Here is a 17,505-nt window from a genome sequence, read left to right on the forward strand (position 1 = left end):
TTCTTTCTTTCTTTCTTTCTTTCTTTCTTTCTTTCTTTCTTTCTTTCTTCCTTCCTTCCTTCCTTCCTTCCTTCCTTCCTTCCTTCCTTCCTTCCTTCCTTCCTTTCTTTCTTTCTTTCTTTCTTTCTTTCTTTCTTTCTTTCTTTCTTTTTTTGGTGAGGCAATTGGGGTTAAATGACTTGCCCAGGGTCACACAGCTAGTAAGTGTCAAGTGTCTGAAGCCGGATTTGAACTCAGGTCCTCCTGAATCCAGGCCCAGTGCTCTATCCACTGCACCACCCAGCTGCCCCCAAATTAATTTCTTTAGACAACTTCCCCATTTTCCCCTCATTGACATTTTCTTGGTTTTTTAAGGATTTAATTTTAAAAATGTTTTAATATACATTATTATTAGTTGCCCTTCCCCAAAACACTTCTTCCCAGATAAAAATTAAAAGTCTTTAAAATTAATGAGCTTAGTTAAGTAAAATAAATCTATACATTTTCCATGTCCAAACATATATGTCTCATTCTATACCTTGAGTCTATTACTCCTGTCAGTAGCATGTTTCATCATTAATCCTCTGGAGCAGAGGTGTCAAACCCATAGTCCCCAACACTCAGTGCTGCCTGAACCAGATCAATATATTATTGGAAAAAATATAATATTGGAAAATATTTAACAAGAACTATATGTAGCCCACAGGGATCTATATGTACGTTTTAGTGGCTATTTCTGGTTGGGTTTAACACCACTGCTCTAGAGTCACTGTTCATCACTGCTTTTATAAGACTTCTTTCAAAGTTTTTCTTTAAAATGTTTATGTTACTGTTTAAATTGTTCTTCTGGTACTACTCACTTCAGTCTGTATTCATCTACATCTTCTCAAGTTTCTCTGAAGTAATCCCTTCATTTCTATAGTACGATAATATTACATTACATTCATTTGTCATAATTTGTTCAACCTTTCCCCAATTCATGGGCACATCCCATTTGTTTAAAGTTCTAGTAGTAGTAGTATTTCTGGGTCTTGATTTAGTGACTTTGGGACATAGTTCCAAATTATTTTCCACAATGGTTGGATCAGGGCGTAGCCAAGATGGGGAAGGAAAGGCAGTGACTCACCTAAGCTCTTCCAAAGACCCCTCCAAATACCTTCAAATAATGCCACAAGACAAATCCTGGAGCAGCAGAACCCACAAAAGGATAGGGTGAAATAATTTTTCAGCCAAAGACAACTTAGAAGATTGGCAGGAAAAGTCTGATACATCCGGTGAGAGTGAAGTGAAGTCGAGTGTTGGCACAGCAGACCCGCAACAAACAGCAAACCAGGAGCAGGCTTTGGGAGCCACTGAATCATCATCATCAGCAACTGCTTCTGGAACTCAGCTCATAGATGGTAAGGGGATTGAACAATTGGCCAGAAAGAGAATACAGGCGTCTTTTTGCTAGCACTGAGGCAAAACTTTGTTGTTTTTCCCATACTCAGATCCAGGTTGTAGTCTTGGGTGGCAGTTCCCAGGCCCAGGAGCAGCACTAGCACACTGGAGCTTGCAGCCACAGTAGAGCAGGATGCTTCTCATAATTCCAGGGCAGAAAATCAGGCTTGTGGTTACTTGCAGACCAGAATATAGGACAGGAGGGTAGCAAACATACTTCTCCTTAAATCATACCACATTCAAAGAACTGAAAATGTACAAATTCCTAGAAGTATCTCTGAAAACAGCTGCACAAACACCCTTAAGCTTGGGACAGTGCACACTTCACCATGGAAGCAGTACCCCACTTTAATGGAGTTAAAAGAAATAGGCTGGGAAAATGAGCAAACAAAAAAATGTGACCATAGAAAGTTACTATGGTGGCAAGGAAGATCAAACTATACCCTTAGAAGATAAAAAAGTCAAAGCTCTTACATCCAAAGCTTCCAAGAAAAATATGAATTGGTCTCAGGCCATAGAAGGGCTAAAAAGAACTTTGAAAATAAAATAAGAGGGGGCAGCTAGGTGGTGCAGTAGATAAAGCACCAGCCCTGGATTCAGGAGGACCTGAGTTCAAATCCAGCCTCAGACATTTGACACTTACTAGCTGTGTGACCCTGGGCAAGTCACTTAACCCTTATTGCCCTGCAAAAAGAAAGAAAGAGAAAGAAAGAAAGAAAGAAAGAAAGAAAGAAAATAAAGTAAGAGAAGTAGAGGAAAAATGGGAAGAGAAATGAGAGTGTGCAAGAAAATCATGAAAAAAAGTCAACAGCTTGGTAAAAGAAACACACAAAAAAATACTGAAGAAAATAACACTTTCAAAACCATACTAGGGCAGCTAGGTGGCACAGTGGTTAAAGCACCAGCCCTGAATTCAGGAGGACCTGAGTTCAAATCTGGCCTCAGACACTTGACACTTACTAACTGTGTGACTCAATTCACTTTAACCCTCATTGCCCTGCAAAACAAACAAACAAAACTACCAGACTAGGCTAAATGGGAAAAGAGGTATAAAAAGCCAACGAGGAAAAGAATGCCTTGAAAAGCTGAATTGGCCAAAAAGCTCACTAAAGAAAATAACTCCACAAAAACATCAATTAATGGCTCCACCAAATAGTGTATCAATAGGTCTGTTTTCCCCACAAACCCCTCCAACAGTTGTCACTTTTCCTTTTTGTCATCTTCTGCCAATCTGATAGATATGAGGGTAAACCTCAGAGTTGTTTGCATTCGTTATTTGGAACATTTCTTTCTTTAAGAACTACCTGTTCACATCCTTTGATCTATTGGAGAATGGCTATTATTCTTGTGTACTTGAGTTGGTTTCTTATATATTTTGGCTCTCAGACCAAGATTTAATACCCAAGAGCTTCCTAACCTTCTTGGGCTAACTTCTCTGTGGAATTGCAGTTCAGTGGATCCTGGATGTCCTTCCTTCGAATTCCCTGAAAACTCTTCTCCAACAAGCCAGGTGCATACCACGTCGTTTCTAATTTCCCTTTCCTTTCTAAGGAGTAGTTAACTATGCTCCAACTTCCTTCTTGTTGGTGAAAGTCAGATAGCATTTTTGCACACTGGCTGCTCCGTCTTTTGAGGGATGAAACTATATTACAGCATATCAAGAAATGATTAGGTGTTCTTTTTTGGCCAAGGAAAAATTGCAGGACTTATCTGAATAATTGAAGTCTACCACTACTGCTGTGCTAGATCTCTATTCTAGGCTTGCAAAATATGCTTTCCAAAATTTTCAGCCATTTCGTCTTTCCAGTTGTCTATATTATATTCTAATAACAAAATCATTTGTGTTTCTCTCTCTTCAGTGATCTTTACCCCAAACCTGCCCATCATGCATCCACTCTGTGGATTCTAGATTTCCTTACATGAGTATAACTTCTTTACATACAAGGCTACCTCTTTGTGCCTTTCATATGTTCTGTATTCTCTAACCTTCCCAGAGCCATATTCCAGTCATGAGTCTCATCCCACCAAGTCCCAATGATACCTCTTTTTTTGGGGGTGGGGGACAGGGTAATGAGGGTTAAGTGACTTGCCCAGGGTCATACAGCTAGTAAGTGTCAAGTGTCTGAGGCTAGATTTGAACTCAGGTCCTCCTGACTCCAGGGCCAGTGCTTTATCCATTGCACCAGCTAGCTGCCCCTCTCAATGATACCTCTTAAATAAAATTTGCCTTTCTTGTATTAGGACCTCTAATTTATCTTGCCTATTAACCACTGTTTGTGCATATGTGCATAGACAGCTGAGACTGGGTTTTACTCTTTCCTTTCTTGGATTTAATACCCTTTGGACTTTTGGGTGTCACAATTGCTATTCTTTTTCTTACATTGTAGGTATTCTCATATCTAGCTTGGCACATATATATATATATATATATATATAAATAACAATTTTATTTTTCTCTCTTCCTTTTCAGTTTAAAGGTTTATTTGTTTTTAAGGTTGGAAGTCTGGGCTTGTTTGTAGATATACGGGTCATGGGTACTCAAATATATTCCAACATTTATGGCAGTAGAGCTGCTCTAGGTGCCCCCTCTTAAGCAGAACACCTGAGCCGGCACCCGCAGACTTCCTGCAGCTCCTAGGCTAAAAAAAGCCAATTGGATTAGGAGAGGATGAAAATTAGGGGAAAACTCTTCTTTACAGGGGTTACCATGGATACAGAAAGGGCAGCTAGGTGGCAAAATGGTTAGAGCACTGGCCCTGAAGTCGGAAGAACCTGAGTTCAAATCTCAACTCAGATACTTACTGTGTGATCCTGGGCAAGTCACTTAACTCCAATTGCCTCAAACTTACAGAGCCATCTCCAGTCATCCTGATAAGTATCTTGCCACTGGATCCAGATGGCTTTGGAGGAGAGAGTGAGAGTTGGTGACTTTGCACAGCCCTTCCTCACTTAAAAATCCAATTCACTGTAAGTCATGACATCAACCTGATGTCACGGGTCCTCTTCGAAAATGAAGGACAAACAACCACTACCATAGATATGGAATATTACATATTATTGTTTGTCAGTTGATATAGTGGTGAGTTTTACTAAGCTGCTTTTTATTTCTTTTTTTATTCTTTGTTACAGGAAATAACTCCTTGGGTAGGGGAGAAGGGAGGCATATATTTAGAAATGAAGGTGACATAAAAACAAGATATATCAATAAAATACAAAAAGAAAAAAGAAAGGTGATTGAAAGTGAAAGCTCTTGGAGGAAACAGGAGGGGATAAGATCAAAGACAACATGGGCATTGGAGTTAGTGTTGACAAGAAGAAGACAACTTTTTATGCATTATTTTTTTTTCTTGGTGAGGCAATTGGGGTTAAGTGACTTGCCCAGGGTCACACAGCTAGTAAGTGTTAAGTGTCTGAGGTCAGATATGAACTCAGGTCCTCCTGAATCCAGGGCTGGTGCTCTATCCACTGCGCCAACTAGCTGCCCCTTTTTATGTGTTATTAAATGACTAGAGAGAATGGGAGCTTAGGTTGAGGTGACTGGGAGTGTGGGATTGTGGAGAGGGAGTTCAGTTGGATGGCCTCAATTTTTTAATTGACATATAAATCCTCTGCTGAGAGGAAATGGGAAGTAGGTGAAGACAAGTTTTGGGAAGACAAGAGGTCCGTCTTATTATCAGATTGATAAATAACTTTAGTACCATTCTGCAGAGAATCATGGCTTTTCTTCCTTTGACCCTTACTGGACAATCCTCCTGATAGCACCATTAGATCCACATTGATTTCCTACAAGACAAGCAGCTACTTCTCCCTTAGACTATTTAGTTCCCTCCTTTTCATGGACATGATCTCTGTATGCAGTTGTTTGCGTTATTGTCATGAGGAATTTGATTTGTTCTATTTATTAAATTGAAAACTTTGTAAACACAAAGGTAAGACCTTCGAGGCACAGACTCTCTGAGCCCAGTGCTCTGCATAAAGGGACTGCACCCTAGAATTAATTGCTATGGGGAATCCTTTGGTGAGGAAACTCGCCGTACCCCAGTAGGTAAACAGCATTTCTGTCACTTAAGTCTTCTGACTAGCCTAGTACACCGCTAAGGGTCACTCAGGAGGGACTTGATCCTAGCTTCTTGGCTTTGTGGCCAGCTCATTGTCCACCACCTCTCACTCTGCATAAAGCGGATGCTAAATTGAGGTTCATTACGGTAGTATTTGTTGCTTGACCTAAATGGTAGCCAGGAACTCCAGCTCTAAGTTGCAAAGTCTAAGACTTTGTTAAGACTCTTAAATTGCAAAGTCTAAATTCCCTGCCATTGAAAACTTTCACACAGAGTCCGGATAATGTCATGTTGGGGATCCTTTTTTCAGGTAAGCATTGCACCATCGGTTCTCAGGGAGATTTTGGTATTACGGGTCATGGGTACTCAAATATATTCCAACATTTATGGCAGTAGAGCTGCTCTAGGTGCTCCCTCTTAAGCAGAACACCTGAGCCGGCACCCGCAGACTTCCTGCAGCTCCTAGGCTAAAAGACCGTTCCGCCGCCGACCCCCAATCCGGAACGGCAAGATAGGGTGAGCCCACAAGGAGGCCGCCCGCCCTTCTGGCGTTCGCGGCCTAAGCCACGGGCGTGCGTCTAAGGTGAGGGACAAAGCCCAGCCCTGGGCCGAGACCGCGCTGCGCAAGCTCAACCAATGAGAGGACGGGAAGTGGATGAATGGCAGGGGCTGAGAACCAGTGAACGGGCGTCTTGTTGCGATGTGGCCCGGGGCTCCGGTATTATAAAGGGCGCCACGAGTTGGCATTGTCAGGCGGCCGAACAGCACAGGGGCCGGGTGGAGGAGGGTGGGAGGAGCGGGAGCTCTGCGCCGCCGCCTGCCGGGGTTCGGAGCGAGGGGCCGGCGTCTGCGCCGCGGCGGAGCCCGAGGCCGCTTTCCCCGGGCCGGCCCGAGGCCCGTAACGTCACTGGGCGGCGAGGTGAGTCGCGGGCGGGGATCCGGCCGGGCCGTGCTGGGGGGAGGGGGAGCGGGGCGCCATCACCGCCGCGCCCGGGCCCGCGTCCCTTGTAGCGGGGCCTGACCGAGCTCATTGTCCTGCTTCCTCCTTGCAGGCCTTTCCCCGCCGCCGCTGCCGGGGCCACCATGTCTGAAGCGGCCGAAGAGCAGCAGCTGATGGAAACGGCCGCTACTGAGAACGGCCATGAAGCCGCCCCCGATGGGGAGCCTCCGAGCGAGGCCGTGAGCGAGACTGGAACCGCGACCGCGACCCCGACCGCGACCGGGACCGGGACCGGAACCGGGACCGGGACTGGGACTGGGACCGGGACCGGGACTGCGACCGGGAGCGGGAGCGGGTCCGGGGCGGCGGCCCCAGTGGCGGCGCCTCCTGCCGCCCCAGCCGGGAGCCAGAACGGGGCCGAAGGAGACCAGATCAACGCCAGCAAGAACGAGGAGGATGCAGGGTAAGGACGGACGCGGTGGCTCCGCTCGTACCCCCCCCACTCCCCCTCCTCTCCGCTCGGCTCACCCCTCCCCCACCTCACCCGCTCCCCTCCCCCACCCGCTCGGGGGGGGGGGCCCTCGCGGCCCCGGGCCCGGCTGGGGGGAGGCGTGGGTGCGCGGGCGGGGCGGACAATGCGCGGGCCGAGCCGGCCCCTCGGCGGCGGCGGCTCCTCCTTTGTTCTGGGGCTGCCTTTTGTTGGCGCCATGTGGTTGGGGGGAGGGGCGGGAGATCTAATTTGTGCCAAAGGAAAAGGCCCCTCTCTCTTCCTGCCCGGCCTTGTCGCCCGCCCGCCTCTGACGTTCCTCTGGGCCTGGAGGCCGAAGCCCCCCATCGTGGTGGGGCTGCTGCGGTGGCTATGGCTCCAGCCTTACGAGCTGGTCCTTGGCACTTAAGGTCTTGGCGGGAGCCTGCAGTCACTGCCTTCAGTTAGAAAAACTTTAACTTTGCTCGCCTCCTAAATTTGTTTGGCTGAGACTGCTTTGGTTACTGAGATGCCTCACTCATGCCTCAGATGAATACTGGAGGTGCCCCGAGGTCTCTTTGTGAGGATTTCCTCTTTTGACCGGCTGAGAATGGGAAGGAAGACTTAGTTGTCTGGCCTGCACTGCGTGGTGCTTGACTTAGTATGGAAGGTGCACTTAAGAATGAGTGAAAGAAAAAGTATTAAGTGCTTCTATGTGTGCTAGGTGTGGTCTTGGTTTTTGTTTTGTTTTTTTTTTAATTAATTTGTCCCCTATGAAATCCCTCTTTGTTAAAGCTGTATCTTTGCCTTATTAGGACTACAAATGTGGATGGCTGATAACCCAAGGCCTTGTAGTTCGTTTATAAATGTTCGTTAAATTGAATAAAACAGAAGAAAATGACTTAGCTCCTTCTGACTGACCTTGGGTGTATTTTACACAATTTCAGTGTCTAGTACTGCTTTTCACTGAAAGAATCTGCTGGAATAAGCACTTTTGAGTTTTTCAGTGATGTAAGGGAAGAGTTTTTGTGGGCTTTGCCTTTTTTTTTTTAACCGTAGAGGTTATCTGGAATGGGGATCTAATACCAAGTTATCAGAAAATCGATGGCTTTGGTAATTGTTGCTTTTACAATCTTTCCTTTTCTGGGTGTGATTACAAGTAGTAAGCTCTGAATTCTTACTCTTACTAATTTAGAGGCAGTTTACTTTTCCCTTCCTACTTTGGCTCTTCTTTACTTTTTGGTTATTTTAATCTCTATTCAACTCCTGGAGATGGTTTTTAAAGAAGAGGGAAAAGAGGGGTTGGTTTTATTATTTGTTTTTTTTTTTTTAACTTTTTGCTGCTCTCTGGTAGTTCTGAAGGTTTAATGGAGTTGGAAGTTGAAATTAGTAAAATTTCAGTAGTAGAGAATTCGCTTGGTTTCTTTTCCATGGGATGGGGTAGTTATTTTCTTTGGATCAGTTATCTACTACATAAGCCATTTCTGTTTTGGATTGTTACTCAATATCTTAGACCTCTCCAAATTGAACTTAGAGCTTTTATCTCATTTTCCTATCTTTGGGTAAGATGGACTATTCTAATACTTCCTTCTCCCTCATGCAATTTCAGGAAAATGTTTGTAGGTGGCCTGAGTTGGGACACAAGCAAAAAGGACTTAAAAGACTATTTCACCAAGTTTGGTGAGGTGGTTGATTGCACGATAAAGATGGATCCTAACACTGGAAGATCAAGAGGTTTTGGGTTTATCCTCTTTAAAGAATCTGCAAGTGTTGATAAGGTAAGAAATTTATATCATATAAATATATGCAATTATATAAACAACTCGTTTCTTGAAACATCAAACACCTATTTGTTAGTCTCACTAACTGCTGCTTTGAGGGATACAAAGAAGCATCAGACATGGTCCCCTGCCCTTGAGATCACCATTCAGCTGGGGACAACATTTACACATATAAAAAAGAGGATGAGATTAAGAACCCAAAAGACATTAAACATAGTAGGAGTTGAAGGGGAGGGAGGTTCACACAGAATACAAGTACCTGAATGAGCATTATTTGTTGAACAGTTGAATATTGGAAGAGATAACTCAAAGTAACTCTTATGGGATAGGTCTTGTTGTTTCTTAAGCACTTTTGTCCTGATTTCTATCTTATCTATGCATCCTGTTAGATTGTAGACTATTTGTGGGCCAGAATATAGGTTTGTGCCCTAAGAAGGTTATCCTAAAGTTTGTAGTTGAACAAATAGAAGACTGAGAAGAGAAAGTAACAACGAAAATCTATTTTGAAGTGGTGAGAGTGATTAAAATGAAGACCCTTTATTGAGAAAAATGTTGCTTAAATAAGGCTAGAAAGGAGGTAGTGTGGGGGTCAGGTTGTAGAAGACCTCGAATGTTAGAATATAAGGGGTTAACACTTTTACATTGCTTAGAGGATAAAACCCAATTATAGAAACAAAAATGACAGCTGGGAGGGGATTTAAAGACCATTGTTCCCCCTTTTCCCCTATTCCATATGAGGAAAATTGGCTGGGGGGGTGTGGAATGACCACTTGCTTGGACTTAGCACACATTAGATACCTACTATGTACAGACCACTGTGTGGGGGGCGGGGGGCGGGTATTGAGCAAAATACAAAGATAAAATAGTTCCTGTCCCAAATTAGCTAGCTTACCTGCTACTTGGAAATACAGCATGTACAAAGATGTATGTTCTTTAAGTTCATTTGTGACCATCAGGAAAAACACTTTCTGGGCACCTGATGATTCAGTTCCATTAAATAAGAATTTATTTAAGCACTATATGCCAGGCAGTAGGCTAGGAGCAGTGAATTTAAATCTTGCCCTTCGAGGAGCTTACATTCTGTGTAGAGGTAATAATTAAAACCCATGGGAGTAGATGAAGGGTGTCTCTGAGGAGAGAAGGGGATGTTCAAGTGTTGTGGTTTTCAAAAAAAACTACAGTAGGAAGGCTGAGAAGAGAATTTGACCTTAGAGAGTAAGCAGTGTCAGTAAAGTCTTTAGATGATAAGATTTGAGGTGGGAGGAAATACTTCAGGAAGTAGTAAGCAGTTACTATGTTTAGAGAATGGTAGGAAAGTCGAAGCAAGTTGGGGAGGGGCTCACAGAGAGAGATCATGGAAACTTAAGAATCTTAATATTAATACTAGAGGGGAAAGGATCAAGGGCACACAGATGGAGTTAGCTTGGGCTAGGAGGCTGGCCACCTTATCCTCTGAGATAGAAGGTATTTTTAGATATGAAAAGAAAAATCAAAATCTGTTGGGAGAAGTTGGGAGCTTAAGGTGATAGAAGGTTTCTCTTGGATTTCCTCATACTTCTAGCCTGTTCACCTTATACTTGATTATGTAAGGTAGATGATTCTTTGTGGGGCTGGGCCAGAAACTTCTGTGAGAAGTAGATATGGACCTTCTAAGAACTTGAATTTTCTTCTCCATACTTTCAGGTTTTGGATCAGAAAGAACACAGATTGGATGGACGGGTAATTGATCCCAAAAAGGCTATGGCCATGAAGAAAGATCCTGTGAAGAAGATCTTTGTTGGAGGACTTAATCCAGAAGCTACAGAAGATAAAATCCGGGAATACTTTGGAGACTTTGGAGAGGTGTGTATTTTAACAGAATAACTACATTCAAATATCCAGGTAGGGGGAAAGGGACTATTAATTTCAGTCAGAAGTCTAAACTTTAGTGATGGGAAATTGATTACATATAATAAGGCAGCCCATTATACTTTTGGAGAACTTTTTTATTATTTGATTGTGGTATAGTGAGGGTTAAGTGACTTGCCCTGGATCACAACAGCTAGTGTCAAGTGTCTGAGGCTGGATTTGAACTCAGGTCCTTCTGAATCCAGGGCCAGTCCTTTATCCACTGCGCCACCTAGCTACCCCTGGAGAACTTTTAATTGTTTGGAAGCATCAGAGTTTAAATAATGGTAAGCTCTCTAGACTTGGAGCTATGCAATCTGGGTTTGAGTGTTGTCTCTGATACATAACTAGTTATGTGACTGAGTAATTGACTTAGCCTCTCAGTGACCAATTTTTCCTCATCTACAAAATGGGGCTATTCAATACAATTGTGAGTTAAAGGGCTTTTGCCAACTATAAAACTGTGTGCTGAAATCTGCCTCTGCAATTTCCACCAATTGTTTTACTTAATAACTAAGAATAAATATGAATCCTCTTTGATATGACAGCCTTTCAGTCTCTTTTGAAGACAACTTTATTCTTTTTCTACCCCTGTAACACACTTATCCCTCAGACACTTGACACCAGCTGTGTGACTCTGGGCAACTCACTTAACCCTCATTGCCCTACAAAACAAAACAAAACAAACCAAAAAGATGTCATTCCTAAAATGTGTCCTGAGCAGAATGTAATAATCTCAGGTATTGGCTGAGGCAGAGAAGAGGACAATAGGTCTAACACCCTAATTGTAGTTTTTATTAACAAAAAGTATTCTTTCACATGTACTATTGTCTAGTCAAATTGTTTACTTAAAAATCAACTGCATATTACCCATATTCAATCAAGTCCTCATTTCGTCCTCAATATATTTTCCCTCTCTGGATCATAGTTATATTTGATGAACTTTCTAGATCAGCTTTTACCCAAGTCCATGATAAACATATTGAACAAAATGAAATCAAATAAACTCATCTAAAACACATTGTTTTTCTTTATAAAACCAAAGTTGTATTATAGAACCATTTCTAGATTTTGTTATGCATATTTTTGTACATAAGACCTCAAATTTAAGTAACTTGCTAAGTGTCAGGATCAGACTTTACATCTAAGGAATTTATTTTGAGTTCTTTTGTACCATGTTTCCAGATTGAATCTATTGAACTTCCAATGGATCCAAAGACAAACAAAAGAAGAGGATTTGTGTTCATCACCTTTAAAGAAGAAGACCCTGTTAAGAAGATTTTAGAAAAGAAATTTCATAATGTCGGTGGAAGTAAAGTAAGAAATCCGGATTTATAACTAGAAGATTATTTCTTTTCTCCTAGGGAACTGCTACTGTTCTAGATTTGCCTCAATCTAGTCATTAATGTTTGCCTTAGTACTTAATGGGCTCTGGTATTCTGTCACTTCCATTGATTGACTATACTGGATAAATTCCCCACTTGACAGTTAAGGCTTTCAAAATCTAAGGAACAGCAGAAGGTTGAAAATATGAACTGAACTTCACCTTCTGGTATTTACTGATCACCTCTCACATACGTGTACCTTGGTTTGTGCTAGGTGATGTGTCTAAGGTGAGAAGTTAGTCTCTAAAGCACTTATCTTCTCATCACTTCTCAAGCAGCTTAAAGTCTTTTGGGGGAGATAAGATAGATGGTTTTGTTTCAAGTGTTAAAACAAAATGGTTATCAAACCTCCCCTTCTCCCCTCCCCCATACCCCAAAAAAAGAAAGAAAAGGGAAAAGCATATCATGGGCTAAGGGGTGATTTGCAAAGGTGAGCTTGAATTAGTATTACTTAGAAAAGAAGGCATTCCATATGTCTGCATCATCTGAGCAAGAGCCTAGAGGCAGGAATTAAGTATGATGCCTTGAGGGGGTGATAGGAAAGCCAGGACACAAGGCCCTGGGAGGTAGGGTAGCTGGGTAGGATGGTCCCAGGAAGCCTTGAATGAGTATTTTTTTTTTTTTTTGCGGGGCAATTGGGGTTGTGACTTGCCCAGGGTCACACAGCTAGTAAGTGTTAAGTGTCTGAGGCCGCATTTGAACTCAAGTACTCCTGAATCCAGGGCCGGTGCTCTATCCACTGCGCCACCTAGCTGCCCCTGAATGAGTATTTTTAATGTTCGATTGCCTGAGGTGTACAGTAGAGAAAATGTTTGAGGCAATCCTGAAGATGTAGGTGAGGATCTGGACTAGGGGTGTGGCATTTCGTACGGTTAAATGGTTATCAGTTAACAGAATTTTAGAGCAGGAAGAAACCTTGGAAATCATTCAGACTGGGGTTCCCAAATAGTATATTGAGAGACTTCAAACATTTTATCCCATTTCCCAAGGCTTGTTAAGAATCTCAGCAAGGAGGAGCCTCTGTCTGCATCAGGATACTGTTGAATTTGAAGGAAAAGGGAAATAGCTCCCATCCTAGTTTTGGGGCAGAGGGAGATCTTTTGAGCTAATCTGGGCCCCTCATTTTACATATTAGAAACTTGGGCCTGAGTATGGGTAAGGTTACTCATTCAGGTCCCAGAGTGAGTGATGGCAAAGTTGAGCTGAATAACAAATGTTCTTTAACCTGAATTAGGTGAGTCCTTTGGGTTTGGAGTTCTGTGTCCAGTAGAGAGGCAGATAGCTACTTCTTGATGGCCCACATCTATCTTATTTTGGAAGACATGTTGGATTTCAGATCCTGGATCCCTAATTAGAATGTCATGCCTTGAGAATCATCAGAGATCATGGCTTCTGACTATAATTTTCTTTTTTTCCTTTATTTATTTTTTGGCTGTATATAATTTTTACATCTTTTCCCATATCAAGGTTAGGAGAAGAGGAGGTATCTTACATTAGTCCTCTGAAGCTATTTAATCTGAATGTGTTCTTTCCATTGATGTCATTGGTCATTGCATGTATTCTCTTGATTCCACCTTATTTTGCTCTTTCATTTCACACTGTTCCATGTTTTTCATTGAATTTCTCATTTCTTAAGGTAGAGTGATTCTGTTGCATTTACATACTAGTTTATTCAGCCATCCTTTAATCAGTGGATAACCACTTTGTTTCCAGCTTTTTGTTATCACAAAAAAATGTTGCTATGAACGCTTTGCTAGGCAGGTATGTATGGCCCAGTGGGATTTTGCTATATATCAAGGTTTATGTCAGCCCTGAGCTCTACAGAAGGTGCTTGGCAGCCTTGCAGTATTAAGACCAGATGTGTTAACATGTAAGTCTAGCTGAGCTTTGTAGATGAGGAATCCCTTGGGCTCCTTAGTCCCCTGGCTCAATCTGAAAATCTCTGGAATGTGCCTTAGCACTACTGTCAAAAAACCTCCCTCTAGGGAAACCTTCCCCAGTTAATCACTACAGTCCACTGCCAATGAATTGGCCCTTCTCTTGGAGACCTAATCCTTTTTTGTACAGATGAGAGAAACAACACAACTGCTGCCCCATGGAAAAGAAGTCTTGTTTTCTAGGCAGGTGATTTGGAGGTTTGCTAAACTGAGGTAGTGTGACCTTGCAATGTGCCCTCATTTGGGGAGAATCATAAAGGCCTTCTAATTGTTCTGGCCATATCTGTGGGACTATCAACAGTCCCACAGACTACTTGAGTTCATTAGAAAAAACTCATTTGATAGGGTCATTTTTTTAGTTGCCTCCTGGAGAAAAAGTGCAAATGTTCACTATTTCAGAGCTTGATGGGTGTTTTCCTTTTTCCTTTCAGTGTGAGATCAAGGTGGCCCAGCCTAAAGAAGTGTACCAGCAGCAGCAGTACAGCTCTGGGGGCAGCCGAGGAGGCCGGAGCCGAGGAAATCGAGGATCAGGCGGTGGCGGAGGAGGCAGTGGGAGTGGTGGCAGCGGAGGCAGTGGAGGGGGAGGTGAGTGAGACATGGATGTCACTCAGACTTCCTAGCAAGGCAGCTTTCTCTGGAATTCCATTAGAGTTGTAGCTGAGGCCGTGGCAGAATCCTGGAGTAAGATGATGGCCCTCCCTGCCTCTGGTTTTCAGTTTTTGGCATGAGGCTTTTTTTTTTTTAAAGTTCCTGGTGACACCTCAAGTTCTGGATTTTTGCCCCATTTCATGCAAGATAAAGAACCATGAGGCTTTTGGTGTGGTGGTGGTGGGAGAACGATGGCATGTCAACTATGTGTCCAGTCTGGTGATGGGGCCATCATACTGGAGACATAGTGAAATTCATTTGTCGAAGGTGTGGGGTAAGAAGGAAGAGAGGAATAGCGGAAGTTTGCTCAAAAACAAAACAAAAAACAAAAACTAGAAAAGGGGTCCTTATGCTGCAACTCCCCTTCTAAATTTAAGGTGATTTACCATTTGTGGGAAGCATCTACCATGGACAAGGCACTGAAGGGATAACTGGAAAAAGAATCTTAAAGATTATTCAGTCTTGTCCCCCATGATAGCAGAGTAGACAGGTCCAAAGAAGAGAAGAAAGTGATTTGCCCAAGGTCACACAGGCATAGCTAGGATAGAGGTTCTGTTTGTGCCTCATGGCTTTTCCTACTTTTCTCATTGATGCTCAGGCTCTTCCCCCTTGCCTGAAATGGCTTCTCCACTTATCTGACTCCTGTCCATCTTTCATAGAGGAAGTGGGACTTTTTTGCCTTGAAGTGTTTCCTGCCCAGTACCTACCATGCTTAAATTACAAGCTATAGTTCTTGTTTGCTTTACGGCTCCATTAAAGACAACTGGTCAGCATCCTCTTTTAATTGAAGGTCATTATTAAATGGACACTCAGCCTCTTGGTTCTCTTAAACTGGCTTCCTATGGTACATTTTATTAAACTTGGGCCTATGCTAAGTAGCCAGTGTCACCTGCTTTCCTTGATTTTGACTTTGAAACATCATTATTACTACTTTATTTACTCTCTAGCTTCCTGACTGGGTTAGGTTTGTCCTCTCCTTCCTAACCTCTTAAGTATACTGTGGTGCAGGTGAAAACTAGAACATTTTTTTTAAATGTAAGGAATAGGGGAAAATCAAGATAGTTTTGAATTTTTGACCATGGGCAAGTCCCTTTCCCTCTTTTGGAACCTGCTTCCTCTTTAATGAGGGAGTTTAGCTACATCATCTCTTATGTTTCTGGTAGTCTTGAGTCCTGGTTTGTAGGTTTATTCCCATCCCTGTAAACACCCTTCCATTTAATGTCCCCTAATACCTCATGGTGTTAGGGGTGAATCTGGGTTCTTTGAGGTGGTGCCAGAAAAGTTTGAACTGGCAGGTTTGACTAAGCTATAAAAGGCTTCAGTTCCGGAGCCAGCCATGTGTACTGTATGTTTGTCTGAGGACCAGCACAGCTAAGAATGGAGAGATTCATCGCCTAGGTTGGCCTTTGGGATGAGTGAAATTTTTGGTCACAGCAACTCTTGAAGACCAAGTAGAGAGGGTTGTGGTCTGTGTTGGAGAGATTGCACTGATAGGTCAGATTCTTGAGGTAGACATTCTAGCTTTCTTCTTCATCCCTTTTAGGTTTTGAGCCTGCTAGAGCTGGACCTGGCATTCTATCTGGTTTAACCCTCCTTGTTTCACAGATGAGGGGAAGGGGCTTGTGCAAGGTGTCATACTGAATTAATGGCAGAGCTGGGACTCAAACTTATGCCAGTGTTTGACCGTATGACTCTTCACACTTTAGTAGGATCTGATGTCTTAAGACATCCTAAATGGCTAATTAATTCTTCTGTGCTGGGGACAGTATCCGCTTTACTGAGGTTTAGGATTAATTACCCATTTGGACAGTCTTGGGTACATATACCTCCTACCTATCTTCTGTACGGTGTTCTGATCCTTAATCAGGATCAGTGTGATACTGGTACTCAGTGCCTAAGTGCAGTTTTGGGTTAAAAGAGCCTGTATGGAGAGGTTGCAGGAACCCCTCTGTCTTGGGCAAACTTGGTCAGAGGCATGGTGCTGCAGGCAGGTTGGTATGCCTTGGTCCCTTTTTAGCTTCCCTCTTTACATGGGCTAAACAGAACCCTGGGCCTTGCTTCCTCTGCAGCTCAAAGTCAAAATTGGAATCAAGGTTATGGCAACTATTGGAATCAGGGATATGGCAACCAGGGCTATGGCTATCAGCAAGGCTATGGCGGTTACGGCGGCTACGACTACTCCCCTTATGGCTATTACGGCTATGGACCAGGCTACGACTATAGTAAGTAAAGACCAGTGTGGGGTAGAGCAAGCAAGTGTCCTGTGCCGGGCTTCTTTAATCAATCTGTAATGTTTTCTTTGTAGGTCAGGGCAGTACAAATTATGGAAAGACTCCAAGGCGTGGTGGTGGTCATCAGAATAACTATAAGCCATATTGAGGCAGTCCTGTGCGGTATGCAGCGGCATGCTCAGTGTTCAGAGGGACTGCACACGTTTTATACGGAAATGCTCTAGGTGGACATTAAAATTATGTACCAAATTTAACTTTGCAAACTTTCTATGGCCTGTTCAATGTGCATCTTATTTAAAATTCCCCCTTGGAAAATGTCTTTCATGTTGAATATTTACAGATCTCTAGTTGTCTTAGACAGTGTGTGGTGTGTAAATGCCAGTCTTAAGCAAGATATTAATGAATGAATTTATTAATAGGTTAAACAGCAATGATTTTGAGGGTCTGCTTAAAGCCCAGCTCAGCCTCTTGGCTTGAGCATGGCCTCTGCAATGCTCTGGTTGTACAGATGAAAAATGCCTCCTTTTTTTCACCTTTTTATTTTATATTGTTTGTGTCATACATTTCCGACAATGGAAGTGTTAATTTTACTGTACTTTTTGGTACCTTTTGGGAATCTAATGTATTGTAAGGTATTTTACATGTGTCCTGATTACCATGACATGGATATTGAAGCTATCCTAGCTTTTGAAATAAAAAATTAACAAAAAACACACCCCAAACCAGCTAGTTGTGCCATTTCTTAATTTTCCA

The 17,505-nt window shown here is 42.8% G+C and overlaps 1 protein-coding gene across 2 annotated transcripts; it reads left to right on the top strand.

The window, feature by feature from the left end:
• The first annotated feature begins 6,235 nt into the window (after positions 1-6,235).
• Positions 6,236-17,020, top strand: HNRNPAB (heterogeneous nuclear ribonucleoprotein A/B). Of its 2 annotated transcripts, XM_043986941.1 has the most exons (8): positions 6,236-6,396; positions 6,530-6,880; positions 8,493-8,661; positions 10,348-10,506; positions 11,737-11,868; positions 14,305-14,458; positions 16,591-16,743; positions 16,827-17,020. In XM_043986941.1, exons 2-8 carry the CDS (start codon positions 6,561-6,563, stop codon positions 16,898-16,900), a joined length of 1,161 nt encoding a protein of 386 aa, XP_043842876.1. In that variant the 5' UTR covers positions 6,236-6,396; positions 6,530-6,560; the 3' UTR covers positions 16,901-17,020. The 2 variants fall into 2 exon arrangements, with proteins under 2 accessions (XP_043842876.1, XP_043842877.1); XM_043986942.1 differs by lacking the exon at positions 16,591-16,743.
• The last annotated feature ends 485 nt before the right edge of the window (positions 17,021-17,505 follow it).

This window comes from Dromiciops gliroides, chromosome 2 (genome assembly GCF_019393635.1).
Source record: "Dromiciops gliroides isolate mDroGli1 chromosome 2, mDroGli1.pri, whole genome shotgun sequence".
Classification (NCBI taxonomy): Eukaryota; Metazoa; Chordata; class Mammalia; order Microbiotheria; family Microbiotheriidae; genus Dromiciops; species Dromiciops gliroides.

What these genes read in the sequence shown, in the direction of transcription:
- HNRNPAB (XM_043986941.1), top strand. Translation starts at nt 6,561, where the DNA reads ATGTCTGAAGCGGCCGAAGAGCAGCAGCTGATGGAAACGGCCGCTACT. An exon ending in AATCTGCAAGTGTTGATAAG is followed by an intron (nt 8,662 to 10,347) that starts GTAAGAAATTTA and finishes CCATACTTTCAG; the next exon opens with GTTTTGGATCAGAAAGAACA. An exon ending in ATAATGTCGGTGGAAGTAAA is followed by an intron (nt 11,869 to 14,304) that starts GTAAGAAATCCG and finishes TTTTCCTTTCAG; the next exon opens with TGTGAGATCAAGGTGGCCCA.